Source organism: Lolium rigidum, chromosome 5, assembly GCF_022539505.1.
Source record: "Lolium rigidum isolate FL_2022 chromosome 5, APGP_CSIRO_Lrig_0.1, whole genome shotgun sequence".
NCBI classification, from domain to species: domain Eukaryota; kingdom Viridiplantae; phylum Streptophyta; class Magnoliopsida; order Poales; family Poaceae; genus Lolium; species Lolium rigidum.
In genome coordinates, this window is record NC_061512.1 from 139,391,949 (window position 1) to 139,406,547 (window position 14,599).

At 42.6% G+C, this 14,599-nt stretch overlaps 1 protein-coding gene across 1 annotated transcript; it reads left to right on the forward strand.

Annotated features, from left to right (window-relative positions):
- Nucleotides 1–5,702: 5,702 nt before the first annotated feature.
- Nucleotides 5,703–10,725, forward strand: LOC124654360. The gene is made up of 4 exons (XM_047193370.1): nt 5,703–5,884; nt 5,975–6,373; nt 8,402–8,616; nt 9,976–10,725. The coding sequence occupies exons 2-4, from the start codon at nt 6,022–6,024 to the stop codon at nt 10,555–10,557; spliced, it is 1,149 nt and encodes a 382-aa protein (XP_047049326.1). The 5' UTR covers nt 5,703–5,884; nt 5,975–6,021; the 3' UTR covers nt 10,558–10,725.
- The last annotated feature ends 3,874 nt before the right edge of the window (nt 10,726–14,599 follow it).

A 14,599-nucleotide genomic window follows, 5' to 3' on the forward strand; every position in this document is an offset into this window, starting at 1 on the left:
TCCTCAACGTAGATGTTTCTGATTTTTGTGGGATTTTCTAGCTAATTCTCTAATTTTTTGTTAGCCCTTAATGCACTTTTAATATATAATAGATGCGTGGATGCCCCAGTGACTTGCCAGCTCTCACCCTGCTTCGCATTCACCGAAATCACCCAACAAAACCGCATATCCCGGACGTGTCACCTCTCGCCCTGTTTCGCATTCACCAAAATCACCCATCAAAACTGCATACCTAAAAGCATATCACACGGATAAACGCATATATCGAAGAACGGCGCAGCAAAGCGCGCAAGGTCCTTCTAGTACAATACTATACCTCCAAGCACATCACATTTCTGTAGTTTTTGTATCTCGGTCCTCTATCATGCACTCCTACTTACTACATTTTAACTTTTTTTTCTTCGAATTTTACATTTTAATTTTTTCTATTTTACCTGCACTGAGATGAGAAGCCTCATGGACATGTACGGACTTTAATGAGAAAATTACAAAAAACCACCACATTACATGCAATTGTTTCAAAAAATCACCACTATTCCTTCTTTTTCTTCAAAAAACCACATGTCTACAGGTAACACGTAACAAATAGCATTGATTCATGTCTAACAGTTGTTTAATGGCTAAACTGACATGTGGGCCCTGCTGCTAGGCTGACGTGGCATGTGCACTTTGCAAAAAAGCCCTTCGTTCATTATAAATTTTTGGAGGACCCACATGTCAGCTCCTCTCCTCTCTTTTACAGTTTATTTCTTTCTCTTTTTAATTTCTTTTTTCATTTTTCCTGTCTTTTTTATTTCTATGCTCCCCAAATTGTATAGGCCTCTGTATAGGCCGCCCGCGTCGCTCTCGCTCCCAATCTTCGCCAGCGCCGCCACTCCCCATCCGCCTCGCTAGAGCTCGCCCGCCTGCGCCGTGCCTCCCGGCGCCCGCCCGCGCCAGTGCCAGCCCCTAGAGGTCTCTCGCCCGCGCCTCCCCTGCTCCACCTCACTCGCCGCGCATGCCAGAGCCCGCACGCGCCAACCCCCTGCTGGAGCGCGCCGCTCCCGCATGCCCCCGCCCGCACCAGCCCGGTCCCGGTGGTCCTTCGTGGGGCGAGCGCATGTAAGCGTAGGTGCCTGGTCGCTGGCACTATCTCCTCCGCGCCCGACATCGGTACATGCCCTCCCACCATCTCCTCCGCCTGCCCCCATCCTATTTCTTCGGCCGGTACAGGGCCATGTACGCCGACACAGGCACGCGAAACACTTTGTATCAGATGTACGTGGATTGTGGGAGAAACACTTTGAAGCCATGGCAGATGATTTCCGACATAATGGTGTATGCAACGAAGTAATTGAGCAAATGGTGCTAAGGCAGTGTTTGGTTGCACATAATTCAACTCTGAATTCAATTGGCAATAGAAAACCAAATGAACGATTTCAATGGAATACCATAAAACCTGTTTGGATGTGCATGGTATTCGTTTGCAGAATCAAAAGACCAATGGAATTCTAAAACCTGTTTGGATGCACATTGTGTGGAATTGAATATTTTTTAACTTTGAACAATATAAACATTTGTAATATGAATGAAATATACACATATATATTAGAATGATATTTATTTTTCACATAATAACATATCAAAAGACCCAGGCGGCGGCGGGTGGCGGCGGGCGGTGGCAGGTGGCGGCAGGCAGCAGCAGGTGGCCCGGCGGCGGCGGGTGGCGACGGGCGATGGCGGTGGGCGGAGGCGGACGGCGGCGAGCGATGGTGGGTGGCGGCAGGCGACGGCGATGTGCGGCGGGCGGTGGTGGGTGGCGACGGGCGACAGCGGTGGGCGGCGGCGACGAGCGGTGGTGGGTGGCGGCGGGCGACAGCGGTGGGCGGCAGCGGGTGGCAGCGGGCGGCGGGTGGCCCGAGCCAATTCCGAGCCAATTCAAAGGTCTGGACCTCTAAATTGGCGGGGCAGAAAATTACACTAGCAGGGCTGGACCTCGGAATTGGCCTCCGAATTCCACGGCCCAATTCCAAGCGCAACCAAACAGCCGAATTGGCCTTTTTGGACCTTAATTCCAATTCCGAGCCCCAATTCCGTGCAACCAAACACTGCCTAAAAGATATTGGGTATTTGCTCTATTCGATGGGTAAAGACATCAAAAACTTCAATCTTCCAAATTTTATGGGTACTGATAATATAGAAAGCTTGGAGCAGAGGGAACTGACTGAAGAGATGTCAATTGAAATTGACAATAATGACTTAGATCTGTATGGTACTCTAAACAATGAACAACGACTTGCTTTTGATGAGATAATGGACCATGTATTACAAAAGAGGAGTAAAGTCTTTTTCATTGATGGCCCAGGAGGTACAAGAAAAACATATATTTACAAAGCTTTATTGGCTAAAGTGCGCTCCATGGAACTAATAGCCATCGCAACAGCCACATCGGGCATCGCAGCTTCTATAATGCCCGGTGGTAGGACTGCCCATTCCAGATTTAAGATACCTATAAGTATACACGAAGACACCATGTGTAACTTCAGTAAGCAGAGTGGAACCGTGGAATTACTTCGAAGAGCATCTTTGATAATTTGGGATGAAGTTGCTATAACAAAACGGCAAGCTGTTGAGGCACTTGACAGATCCCTGCAAGATATTACTGGTTGCCAACTACCATTTGAAGGAAAAGTAATGGTGTTTGGCGAAGACTTTAGACAAATTCTTCCCGTAGTGAGGCGTGGCAGCAGAGCACAGATTATAGATGCTTCTCTTCAAAAATCTTATCTATGGAAGGATATAAAACAGATAAAACTCCAACGCAACATGAGAGCACAATCTGATCCATGGTTTTCTGATTTTCTCCTCAGAATTGGCAATGGTACCGAAGATACTATTGGAGAAGATTATGTCCGTCTACCTGATGACATAGTTATAGGTCACACAAATCCAGATACCTCTATTAGTAGATTGATTAATGATGTATTTCCTTCGCTTGACCAAAATGGAAGATCAACATCCTATATTAGTGCACGAGCTATTCTTTCCACTAAAAATGGATATGTTGACGAGTTAAATGCGAAGCTTATAGACCGGTTTCCTGGAGATGAAAAGGTCTACTACAGCTGAAGCCGTGGATGATACGCACAATCTCTACCCACCTGAATTCCTTAGTTCTTTGACACCTAATGGTTTGCCTCCACACGTTCTTAGATTAAAAATCAATTGCCCTGTGATCTTGCTCCGAAATTTAGATCCTTCTAATGGATTATGCAATGGAACAAGACTTATCGTAAGGGCATTTCAAGAGAACACTATTGAGGCAGAAATCATATGCGGCCAACATGCTGGAAAGCGGGTGTTCCTTCCACGCATTCCTATGTACCCTTCAGAAGATGATGTGTTTCCTTTCAAGTTCAAATGAAAACAGTTTCCAATTCGTCTAAGCTTTGCCATGACAATCAACAAAGCTCAAGGCCAAACTATTCCAAATGTTGGCATATATCTTCCAGAGCCGGTGTTCTCCCATGGTCAACTCTACGTTGCTTTATCAAGAGGCACATCAAGAAAATCAACAAGAATACTTGCAAAACCAAACAAGCAAATCGATCCATCAGGTAAAAGCACAAAAATATTGTGTACAAGGATGTTCTAATGTGATCCAAGTGCAGATTATATTCGCAGTTAATATAATGATTATCTACTGTTTGGAAAGGTACTTTTTAATTCTAAAAAAGGAATTTGTTTTTCTTTTTTCGTTTTTATAAAATTGTAGAGTATAAATTTAATCTGGATGGTCTATAATTCTGCAGGTATGAAAAGTAAATCGTATGGTTCTGTCAACAAGAAGATGAGATGAAGTTCTTAACTATGCCACTGCTAGAAGAATATTGAAAGCCTCATTAATGTCCTTTCCAATATTGTACTGCTTGGCTATGGAATTACGTACTGCTGTGGAATTTTGTGAGACGTCTTTTTTCTTGTTAGAATGATGCTTGATAGAGTTATCCACTGTTGTAGAAATTAGACTGAAGTAATGTTTGCTAGAAGTATGTACCAACTCTGTAGGTTTCAGGAGAATTTTGTTCTCTAGGTGGAAAAAATGCTGAGACACTATGTATACTAACTGTCTGACCGGCCTGAACTTTTTTACAATCATTCAGCAGTATAATGTAAATAGTTCTTGAATGTAAACATGAATATTCTACTGTTCCTGATCATATCATCAAGAAAACATATAGTCAGTGACATTTTTATGTGTAATCTTATTTCCTTTTTATTTATTACTTCTGTACAAGTTGTAGCAAGGTGTAGTATTTCATAAGGATAATGAACACTGTCTAAATGCTCAATAAGATATACAGTTTGCATTTCGAATTATTCCAACCCCAATTGCATGGCCAAGATATGGATGGTCGGAGAGCTGTCCCCAGCGTGCTATTGCTGGTCTCGAGAGGGTTCCATGAACAAACATAGCTTCTCACTGCATACCATGTGGTTTGCTATCTGTCTAAATTTTAACTGCTTCATGAACAGGACAAGAAGCAACGGTTCAACCTCCCTCTTGCTCAAGCTTTGTTAGTACCCTTTTCGTTTACGATTGCCTTCATTTATCTTAGTTTGACATTTTCTCTATGTATCCATATAAAGTAAGCTACTCCCTCACATTTTGCAGGTGTTATAAGTTATTCCGTATGTTCCTATCAATGTTTTAAATGTAAATCTCAACAAAAAAAAGTTTCGTATGTAGAAAGTAGAAAGAGGTAGTAGGCAACAATTCTACGTATCATATGTTATACATGCATGCCATGGCATACTCTTTTGTATACGTGCAAGGCACGTACCTTTTACTAGTATTATTAAATGTATTAGCAGTATCCTTTTCTTATCTTCCCATACTTAGGTTTCCCCTTTTTGCATCCATGCAAATCTTTTTTTGAAACTGCATTCATGCAGATCACATCTCAAATGTTTGCATGACTGGGAGGAGGAAGAGGTGGTTGTCTTTGTCCATCGGATAGATTGTTGTTAGATGGATTGCTTGTTGTTTCTTTTCCATGTAATCTTTAACGTGGTAGGTGTCTTATTTCACTGTATCTTATCTTTCCAGACCGCCATTATCCAACATCTGTCAGTAGTACCTTGCAGCAGACTTATGGATGTTTGCATTTGAATTCAATGACGGTCACTCAGTTTATGGAATTATGTATTACTGCTTTGGGGAAGTGCAAAACGATAGCAGGTTCACTTTTATATGTTTAACTTATTGAATTAGTGCTCAGTAAGCGTGAGTACACAAGTCAAGTTTATTTGTGATTCTCGTTTTGTGGTCTGTTCACCACGATGTTCGCATTGCCAATCCCATGATGGTGGCTGGGACTAAACTCCACCCACTCCAACCCGTCCGTATATATGAGCATGCCCACCACTGGACTAGAGATACCATTGCAGGCAACACCGTTAGTTAGTTAGTCTTTAAAAACAGAACTAAAAATAAAAAATAAAAATAAAAAAATAAAAAAATAAAAATAAAAAAAGTCGTTTACCTGATGGGCCTCGGCCCAATTAACAGCTGCGGGTTGGAGGGGTGTACAATACATTCGAGTCGAAACAGCGAGTCTTATATGGGCCAGCCCAAATGAGTTTGCGGGAAACGTATCGGAATCATATCCTTTAGCTAAAGGCGATGAATAGGCCCAGAAAAATCCCACCCCGCACGAAACAGATAGACGAGAGGACTTGCTGCTAGGGTTCCTCCGCCGCCTCATCGGCGACGAGCTCCTCCCCCGCCCAGATCGTTGCCGTCCGCCGGTCCCGGACCTCCCTCCCGTTCAAGCTTGTTCCCGAGCGGTGCCTCCCCGATCTCTCTCCCGTACGACCGACCGACGTCCGTTCCTCCCGTCAGGTGAGCTTCAGTTCGGTGATTCTGCCTTCTGCCACTGCTATGATGTGATACTGCCATATGTTTGCTTGATGCACTCGATGCTCTTGCTAGTGCTATCATCGGCGGCGATTTGGGAGCCTCTGCGGCGACGATTCATCATGGTGTCTGTAAATCCGTTAGACTTCGAGGACATGTTTGACGTCGAGGATCTCGAGCCTTTTGTTTACGGTAAGTCGGCTGTAAAGAAGTTGGACGACGAGTTTGAGGTGGAGGGCCTAGTACCATTTCTTTACGATGAGGCTACATGGGTGGCCTGGACGGAGGAGGAGATGGAGAGGCAACGCCGAAATAAAGAGGAGAAGGAGCAAAAGGAAGCAGAGAAGGAGCGGAGAGCCACGGCGCACAAAAAAGTCATGGACTCAATCATCGAGTACGACCCCAAGGTGGGGGACAAGGTCTTCACTCGCTTTTTCCTCAGAGATTTCTCCGTCTTCGACATAAATGAGAAATGTAAGTAGCATCTGTCTTCATCCTTAGTTTATTGTGGTTGATATTTGTAATGCACTATGAATTACCATATGTTGTTTCATCATTATTGTTTGTTGCACTAGTAATCATTGCACCAATGCTAGATTGTAACCCCAATAACAATTGATTGAAAATGAATTGCATAAAATGGAGTATAAATTCATTGAAAAGGCTACTAATTCATATATATTGTTTGTTGTGTATTTTTGTTGACATATTCTAGTTGCTCGTTTATTTTTTGCATAAGTAAAACTTTGGACTGCTCTGCAGACATGTACTTTAAGGCCATAAATCATACTCCCTCTCTGTCCATAAAAGGATGTCTTCGTTTTATCTAAATTTGGATGTATCTAGACCCGATTTAATATGTAGATACATCCAAATTTTGACAAATTTAAGACATCCTTGTATGGATCGAGGGAGTAGAAACAACTCCGCTGTAAGAGTCAAACAGCATTACAATTTCGTAGCATCATTCAAAATCTTATACTACCTCCGTCCGAAGGAATAAGGCGCCCGTATATTCCAAGACGAACTTTGACCATAAAAATTGAGCAACACAATCTTGATTATATTATATGTAATTAGTATCGTTGGATTCGTATTGAAAAACACTTTCTAATGATGCTAATTTCATACAAACAATCTTTATATGTTTGAAGTAATTCTTGGTCAAACAAAAAGCACGTAAAACGAGGGCGCCTTATTCCTTGAATCGAAGGTAGTATTAGTCACTTCTTTATTCTGTCCTGCTTTATTGTCAAATGAAGGTAAATAAAGGAACTGTCAAATGAACATTGTAATCACTGCTTTATTATTCACGCTTTGTTTTTTAAATAGCACACCAGTAGCGAATGTGCATGGCCACAGATTTTAGAAAATATATGCACGACTTCAGGCTTTTTTATGTAACTTCAAGAACATTCAAAACGCCGCGAAAACGTAGATCTACAATGATGAATGGGCAAGCTTGAAATGCACAAACTGTAGGCTATCTCACGTTAAGAGTGTCAACCAAACTTCAATGCTACCTATACAAGTATTTGAACACCTTGAAATAATTTTTAAAAGATACAACCTATACACGTTATTGCAGTCCTCTACACCGTATCACTTGCATGAAAATGTTGTACTCCCTCTGTCCCGGGAAACTTGTATGAAATTTGTCTAAATTTGGATGTATCTATATACTATAGTGCCTCGATACATCTAAATTTTGATAAATCTAAGATAACTTTTGTGGGACGAAGGGGTACTACACACACCTATAGAAATCATTAGTCATTACTAGAAACACTACAAAATAAGAATTTGATTACTGTTCTGAGATGCTTGGCATGATAGCTGCTCAAGTGCGAAAACTCATGAGAAGCACTGTCTAGATTAGCTAGATGCACATAGTTGGAAGGTAATTCTATAAAATTACCAAGTCCCTCGCCTAAAAAATGTCAGAGCGCACATCGACTAAACAAAACCTTAAATCCACAATGATCGATACATACACTCTATTAAATCTTAAATAAAATAGAATCTGCTGAACCTGAAATAAAACATAATCTTAATATTAGATAATCAACCATATATATTAGGCAGAAACAGTCCAAAGTTCCTTTCATTCATCTGTTCTTTTGCCCATCTGAAATGGTAATTTATGGACTACAACCTGATGTGAAAAGTTCTTCTCCTAGCCTGTCATAGCTATCAGTTTTAGACCCTATAAATGAAATAGCTGTATCTGTCAAGCATAGAAGATGGGCCACAACCAGCAGTATTAGGAATAAGTTCAATAGCTATTGATTTCCTTTCATACAGGAAAAGAAGAGTTGGATAGAAAGGATTGTGAGTTTTCTCTTGATATTAACTTTCAAGTGAAATAAGAATATTAGTCAGTGGGGTAGCAATGAAAAAAAAACACAACTGGGACTGTTTATTCTGGTGAAATAATCTGTTAAATGTTTTTTTTTTGCTTTTCCGTATTTGGTAGATGATGTTCTTGCTTTTCCATTGCAGCGCCTGTCCTTCCAATGCGTTATAAAGATAGCAAGTACAAAGCTGAGTTTGGGTTTGAAGACTCTGCAAACATCCTTTCGATCAGCGTAGTCTCCTCAGATGAAGGCTTCCCAGTCAATGTTTACGGCAGTATCATTGCCAGAGACAGCATCGACTACAAGTGCATTGATCTGTTTCACCGCCGTAGAGATGATTGCCAGTCCATCAACCTAGAGGTACATCCTTGTTCTAAAGTTTGTCCGTTTTAATATTATTATTATATTTGGCAATGCATTTAATTTTGGCTATTAATAGACATCTAAATGACAAAAAAATGCTTCGAAGTCTGGGAACAATCGTCTAATTTCGACTATTAATTGACACCCCACTATTGACAAATTTATTTACTCTCAAGATTTGTGACAAATGCTGTATTTTTTGAAGTATATCTATTTGCATTCCTTTTTCCATTAGAATCTTGGCCCATGTTTGGCCTTATATTTAGTGCGATAGGTGTTGCTATGGACTGTACAGCCCACATATGCCGTCATGGACAAGCGCCACGTTTTTCCATTCACCAACCATGCTCCCTCCACATTGTCATTTCTATAGTCAGCTTACCTTTGGCTTATGATCATCAATTTTATTTCTTGAAAACCTCTTCAACATCACACAACTTCAGAAGCAAATCGTTTTTCATCCACAGCAAGTAGTTTGAGCGATTCATTATAAATTTTCTTATGTGAGCTGCATTTGCTACAATCTCACTAATCCAATTGAAATCAGCATAATGAGCAAGATTGAAAGTGCGCACAACACAAGGGGTTGAGAGAATGCCAGAATACCTTTTTTGCACCAGTAGCCCAGCACCCCTGCAGTTAAAATGAGCTACAATCTCACTAATCCAATTGAAATGAGCAAGTTTGATGCATTGTCAGTGGTCACTTGCACAATATTTTCTGGTCCGGCAGCCTCAATAATTTCACATAGCCTATCTGGATGTACTCCTTGGTCTTGACCTCTCCCTCAGTATTTGTGATCTTGGAAACATTGGCCATAATTTCACATAGCCTATCCGGATGTACTCTTTGGTCTTGACCTCTCCCTCAGTATTTGTGATATTGGTAACATTGGCCCATCTTTAGTCATGAGCATGAAATTTAAGAGATGGTCACACCTTCGATGATCAGTACACTATCTGATACAATTGTGACACCTTTGCTGCTCCAAGTTGACTTGATGGGCTGTAGCATTTTCTCAACATGAGTCCGCTCTCGCAGAAGAAGTGCGGCCCTGATTTTGTTATAGCTTGGAGGAACATAACCAGCTAACCAGGGATTTCTTGCAACACTAAAAGGAACGCCTGCAGTATAGAATATTATTGCGTGCGTGACTGCATATATTACTATCTCAGATTTGTAGCTTCTGTTGCTTTTATTTGACGCTTTTAATTGCCATTTCAGTGGTATTTGCATGAATATACTACCTCTTGTGCCATTGTTTTCATAGGGTGACACGTTGTTGACGCTTTTAATCGCCATTTCAGCGGTATTTGCATGAATATACTCTAACCTCTTGTGCCATTGTTTTCATAGGGTGACACGTTGGTTTTGACTGGCCCAGGACGAGGTTTAGTGCTAGTTGATTTCATCTATCTAGAGATAGATCTTAAGATCAAGAAGGAAGGAGTGTATCCTGACAAGCAATTCAGCAAGGGTCTAATTACCATTGACGGGCGAGTACTTTCTAGGGACAAAGATGTCGTGGTTACAAGTGAAAGGCTTGATAGCTTCCGCAGCACTATGGAGGTCAGAGTTGCGACTGTCCTAAACGCAGTGGAGGCCACCTTTAAATTCAAGCTTGTTGGGGGGGATTTCGATGGGAAGATTACAGCTGGCATGTCAGACATTGATGAAGCAATTGTCATTTATGACAGCAAAAAAGATGGTGTGGCGAAGCGTGGCGTTATCAAACTCCGCCGGCGTGTCATGACTGTCTGTGTATCTAGTAGAAGATTGCTGAGGTTTCATGTCAAGAATAAGGCTGGTGGTGGTGTGACAAAATTAATCGTTGATTTCACTCCACAAAGCCCTGGTTCAGAGGTTTATGAATTTCAGTGTGGTCGTGGGAATCTCAGGGGGAGTGTCGTCTGGTCCTTGATGGACTTTAGGCCATAGTGGTGCTGGCTTGGTAAATTAAGTTGTATCGATGTGTTAATTTAAGCCACGATGCAATGGTGTAGTGAACTAAGCTAAGTTGTGATGAATGATGCAGTGGACTTGCCGTAAGTTAGTGATGTAGTTGGATCAAGTAAATGCATAATTAATGCTGCTTGTTACCTATCCTGTTTGTTTTGTCTGTTGAAAGTTGATTTGCCTGTGATGGTTTACCGTCGGGATCTATTTTTTCCTGGTGGTGTTGCTGAACTGTTCATGTAAGCATCGAGAGACAGGCAGACAGCATTTCATCACCAGTAGTTCCAACACGTTTTGATCATATCCGTGCATTTGGTAGCGTAAAAGGGAAACTAATGACAAGGTACAATCTAGCCAGATCATTTCACCAACAGAAAATAATGACAAGGTACCATCTAGCCAGATCATTTCACCAGTTGTCATCACACGTTGGTTTTGGTTTGAATGCTGCCTCTTTTGTCAACAATACCCCCCAAATATTCCACATTCCACCTTAATTTCATTGTTCTCAAATGAATCTTAAGTCTCAGAGTTACATGCATGTACTAGGGTGCTCAGCACCCTACCCTTGTTCAAAAAAAAAAAAAAAAAAAAGAGTTACATGCATGTGAGCATGTGATTTCGCCATGACAGGGCGTCCTCCTTGTGAGATGGCTTTCTAAAACGATATCCCCATTGGGAGCGGTCTGAGATTACATTAGAGAGGAAGGCTTGGTCTCTGAAGATTAGTGCATTCTGTGCGTCCCAGATTTTCCAGAGGATGGTGAGTAGAACCGTTGGCCATGCGGATTGCGGGAGTGCTGGGGACGATGGAGTGCGCCATACGTTGGTGAGAACCTGGATCTGTGGCTCGATCTTTGCCTGCTGCCAGATCGTTTGCGCCGCTAGGCAGTCGATCTTCAACAACTTGAGCGCATCTGGGTAGAAAGGGGAGTCGAGGATGCACTTGCGGTGAAGATTCTTTCGTGTGTTTAGCTTATCAAGGTGCAGTAGCCATCCAAACTGCGATGGTTGTATCGTCACTGTCACTATCTTGGAGTGCAAGGTATGCATCCTTTGTCATGAACTTTTGGCCGTCTATCATGCATCCTTCCTCTTTATCATGTGTGAGCTGGATGACCTGTAGCAAAGACAAGAGGGATGCAAGCTCGACAGTTACCGCTTCGATCAATCTATTCCTCAGACCATGCTGAACCCCAACTTCGAGAATATCAGAGACGAGGGTGTGGGGTAGTATGCTACGACACCAGCCACCAGGCGCAGGCGTCGTCGGGACATTCGCAGGGCAATGGGCTGGCTCAGGAAGCAAGGCGCTGAAGGGGTCCAGCCCAAGACGAACGAACCAGAGCTACAGGAGAAGGAAGTCGAGTAGAGGACGATATCGATGAACTAAACACCTGTAATAGCTTTTCCCCTCCTGTCCTCCTCTCCTTCTTCTTCCCCACGCAAACTCCATGTGTGAGAAACTTGTATCCGGATTGAGATCCAGCTACATGTGCGTGACGCGAGGGCAGTAGTCCAGAGCGTAGCAAGTGGTATCCGAGCCCAGGTTTCGATCCCCTTTTTCTCCGATCTGAAACTCATCGTGTTGCGGTTGGTAAATCTGATTTCCGGGTGCGATCCGCTTGGATTCGCACAAAACACTTTCGAGTGTACCCGTGATTCGTACGACGGACACAGATCGAGCCAAGATGACGAGATCCGGTAGATTGAACCTAACCGAGTGCGTGGAGAAGTTGTCTGATGAGGATGATCCGGTAGATTGAACCTAACGCAGGAAACTCTGTTGGTGGAAGACACTCAGGTGGTCAGCAACAAGTACAATCAGCGTGATGCTATGAGAATCAACACAATGGATAACTCCCGGGTTTCCTTGGACCTACTACTCATGATGATAAGAAGCCTGAGAGCAAACCTCCACATACCTTAGCAAGGTTTGACTCTATGCGAGCCCAACGTAGTGCCAAGGGAGAATGCTTTAAGTGTGGAGAGAAATATTCTCCCACCCATAAGTGCCCAACTCAGATCCAGCTGAAGGTGCTGGAAGAAATCATGGAATCTCTTCAGATAGAAGAACCAACTCCAGTAGAGATGGATACAGATACATCTGCATCAGGTGAAGATGACACTGACACTGAAGAGGTGATGAAGTTGTCAGTCCAAGCTATGTCGAGAACAACAAGCAGGAGAAGCATGAGACTGCAAGGACAAGTTGGAAAGTACACAGTCCTGATTCTGATTGACTCTGGCAGCTCAAGCACATTCATCAGCCAGTAGCTAGCTGACCGTTTTCATTATAAAGCTACAGATATACCCACCAGCTAAAGTATAAGTTGCCGGAGGTGGCAAACTAGCCTGTACAAAAGTGTTGCCTGAGGTGACCTGGCACACACAAGGGCATCAGTTTTTCACTAATCTAAAAATGCTGCCTCTCACATCATATGATATGATTTTGGGCATGGATTGGTTGGAATGCCTGAATAATGGCAAAATGTAGATCAATTGGAAGAAGAAGACAATGCGGTTCAAGCATTAGGGCAAGAGAATCACACTCAGTGGAGTTCAAAACACCATTGACACTTGCACAATTATCTCTGCATCTAGTATGCATGGACTGCTACGAAGTGGTGAAGTGTGCCAAATTTTGGAGTTGCATAATATTGAAGACGCAGCAACAGCTCTTGACCAGTCAGTGCCAGTAGAAGTTCAGGCAGTGCTCCAACGGTATCAATCACTGTTTGAGGATCCAAAAACTCTACCGCCACACCGTCGATATGACCATAACATCCCTCTGCTCCCAGGCACAAAACCAGTGAATGTCAAGCCCTATCGCTACGCTCCTCATCAGAAGTCAGAGATAGAGAAACAGGTGGCCGACATGTTAGCCAGAGGGATAATCCAAGAAAGTACTAGCCCTTTCACCTCTCCAGTACTTTTGGTTTGCAAGAAGGATGGAACCTGGTGGTTTTGCATCGATTAGACATTGGCCCCCCGTGCAGCTGTTGTTGCCAACCCAAAAGAAAGATCTACGTTTCGTATCAAAATTTTCAATTATGACTAGTGGGATTAGGAGGGAGGCCATGAAGTGAGAGGCTGTCCATGACCGCTGAGAGCAAGATCAGTCTGCCTCCTTTGGAGAGTAGGGCTGCACACCAGCCTGTTAAGTATTTTTCAATTCTATCTATCAACGGTTGAAATACCGACTGAGGTAGTTTGGTTGGCGATAGGGGAAGGCCTAGATATGCTTGCGGAAAGGAGTGAGTGTTTGTGCCAAGCTCGACCGCCATTGCATGTGCCTCATCCGAAGGGACATGCATTGGGATGAAAGAGGTTTCTACAAAGTTAATTTGGAGGCCAGTGGCCATGGGAAAGTTGTGGAGTCGTGGACTAGTTCGGCGAAGAGATAGTGAAATACAAGTAATATGGATGATTGTAAGTAGTAATTGCAATCTGAAATAAAATAGCAGCAAGCAAACATGTAGCAGAACTTGTTGGAAACGATGTTTCAATGCTTAGAAACAAGGCTTAGGGATCATACTTTCACTAGTGGACACTCCCAACATTGATCACATAACTGAATAAATAAATGCTACTTTCTACACTCTCTTGTTGGATAACAAACACCATTCATTGTGTAGGGCTACAAGAGCTCCGTCAAGCCGGAGTGAACAAGCTCCACAACATTCGGAGTTCATATTTAAGTAACCTCTAGAGTGCATAATAGACCGTTGCAATTTAGACCGAGTACTAACATAGCATACACACTGTCAACAATAGCTATGAAAGGGGGAATAGATCGCATCAATACTATCATAGTAATAGTTAACTCCATAATCTACAAGAGATTACGATCATAACCTGTGCCAAGTACTACATGATGCACACTGTGTCAACATTACATCATGGAGGAGGAATAGAGTACTTTAATAACATCACTAGAGTAGCACATAGATTAATAGTGATACAAAGCTCATCATATGGATCTCAATCATGTAAGGCAGCTCATGAGATCATTGTATTGAAG

Coding starts and splice junctions, on each gene's coding strand:
- LOC124654360 (XM_047193370.1), top strand. CDS start 6,022: ATGGTGTCTGTAAATCCGTTAGACTTCGAGGACATGTTTGACGTCGAG. Junction 6,374..8,401: donor CTTCGACATAAATGAGAAAT/GTAAGTAGCATC, acceptor TTTCCATTGCAG/CGCCTGTCCTTCCAATGCGT. Junction 8,617..9,975: donor GCCAGTCCATCAACCTAGAG/GTACATCCTTGT, acceptor TTGTTTTCATAG/GGTGACACGTTGGTTTTGAC.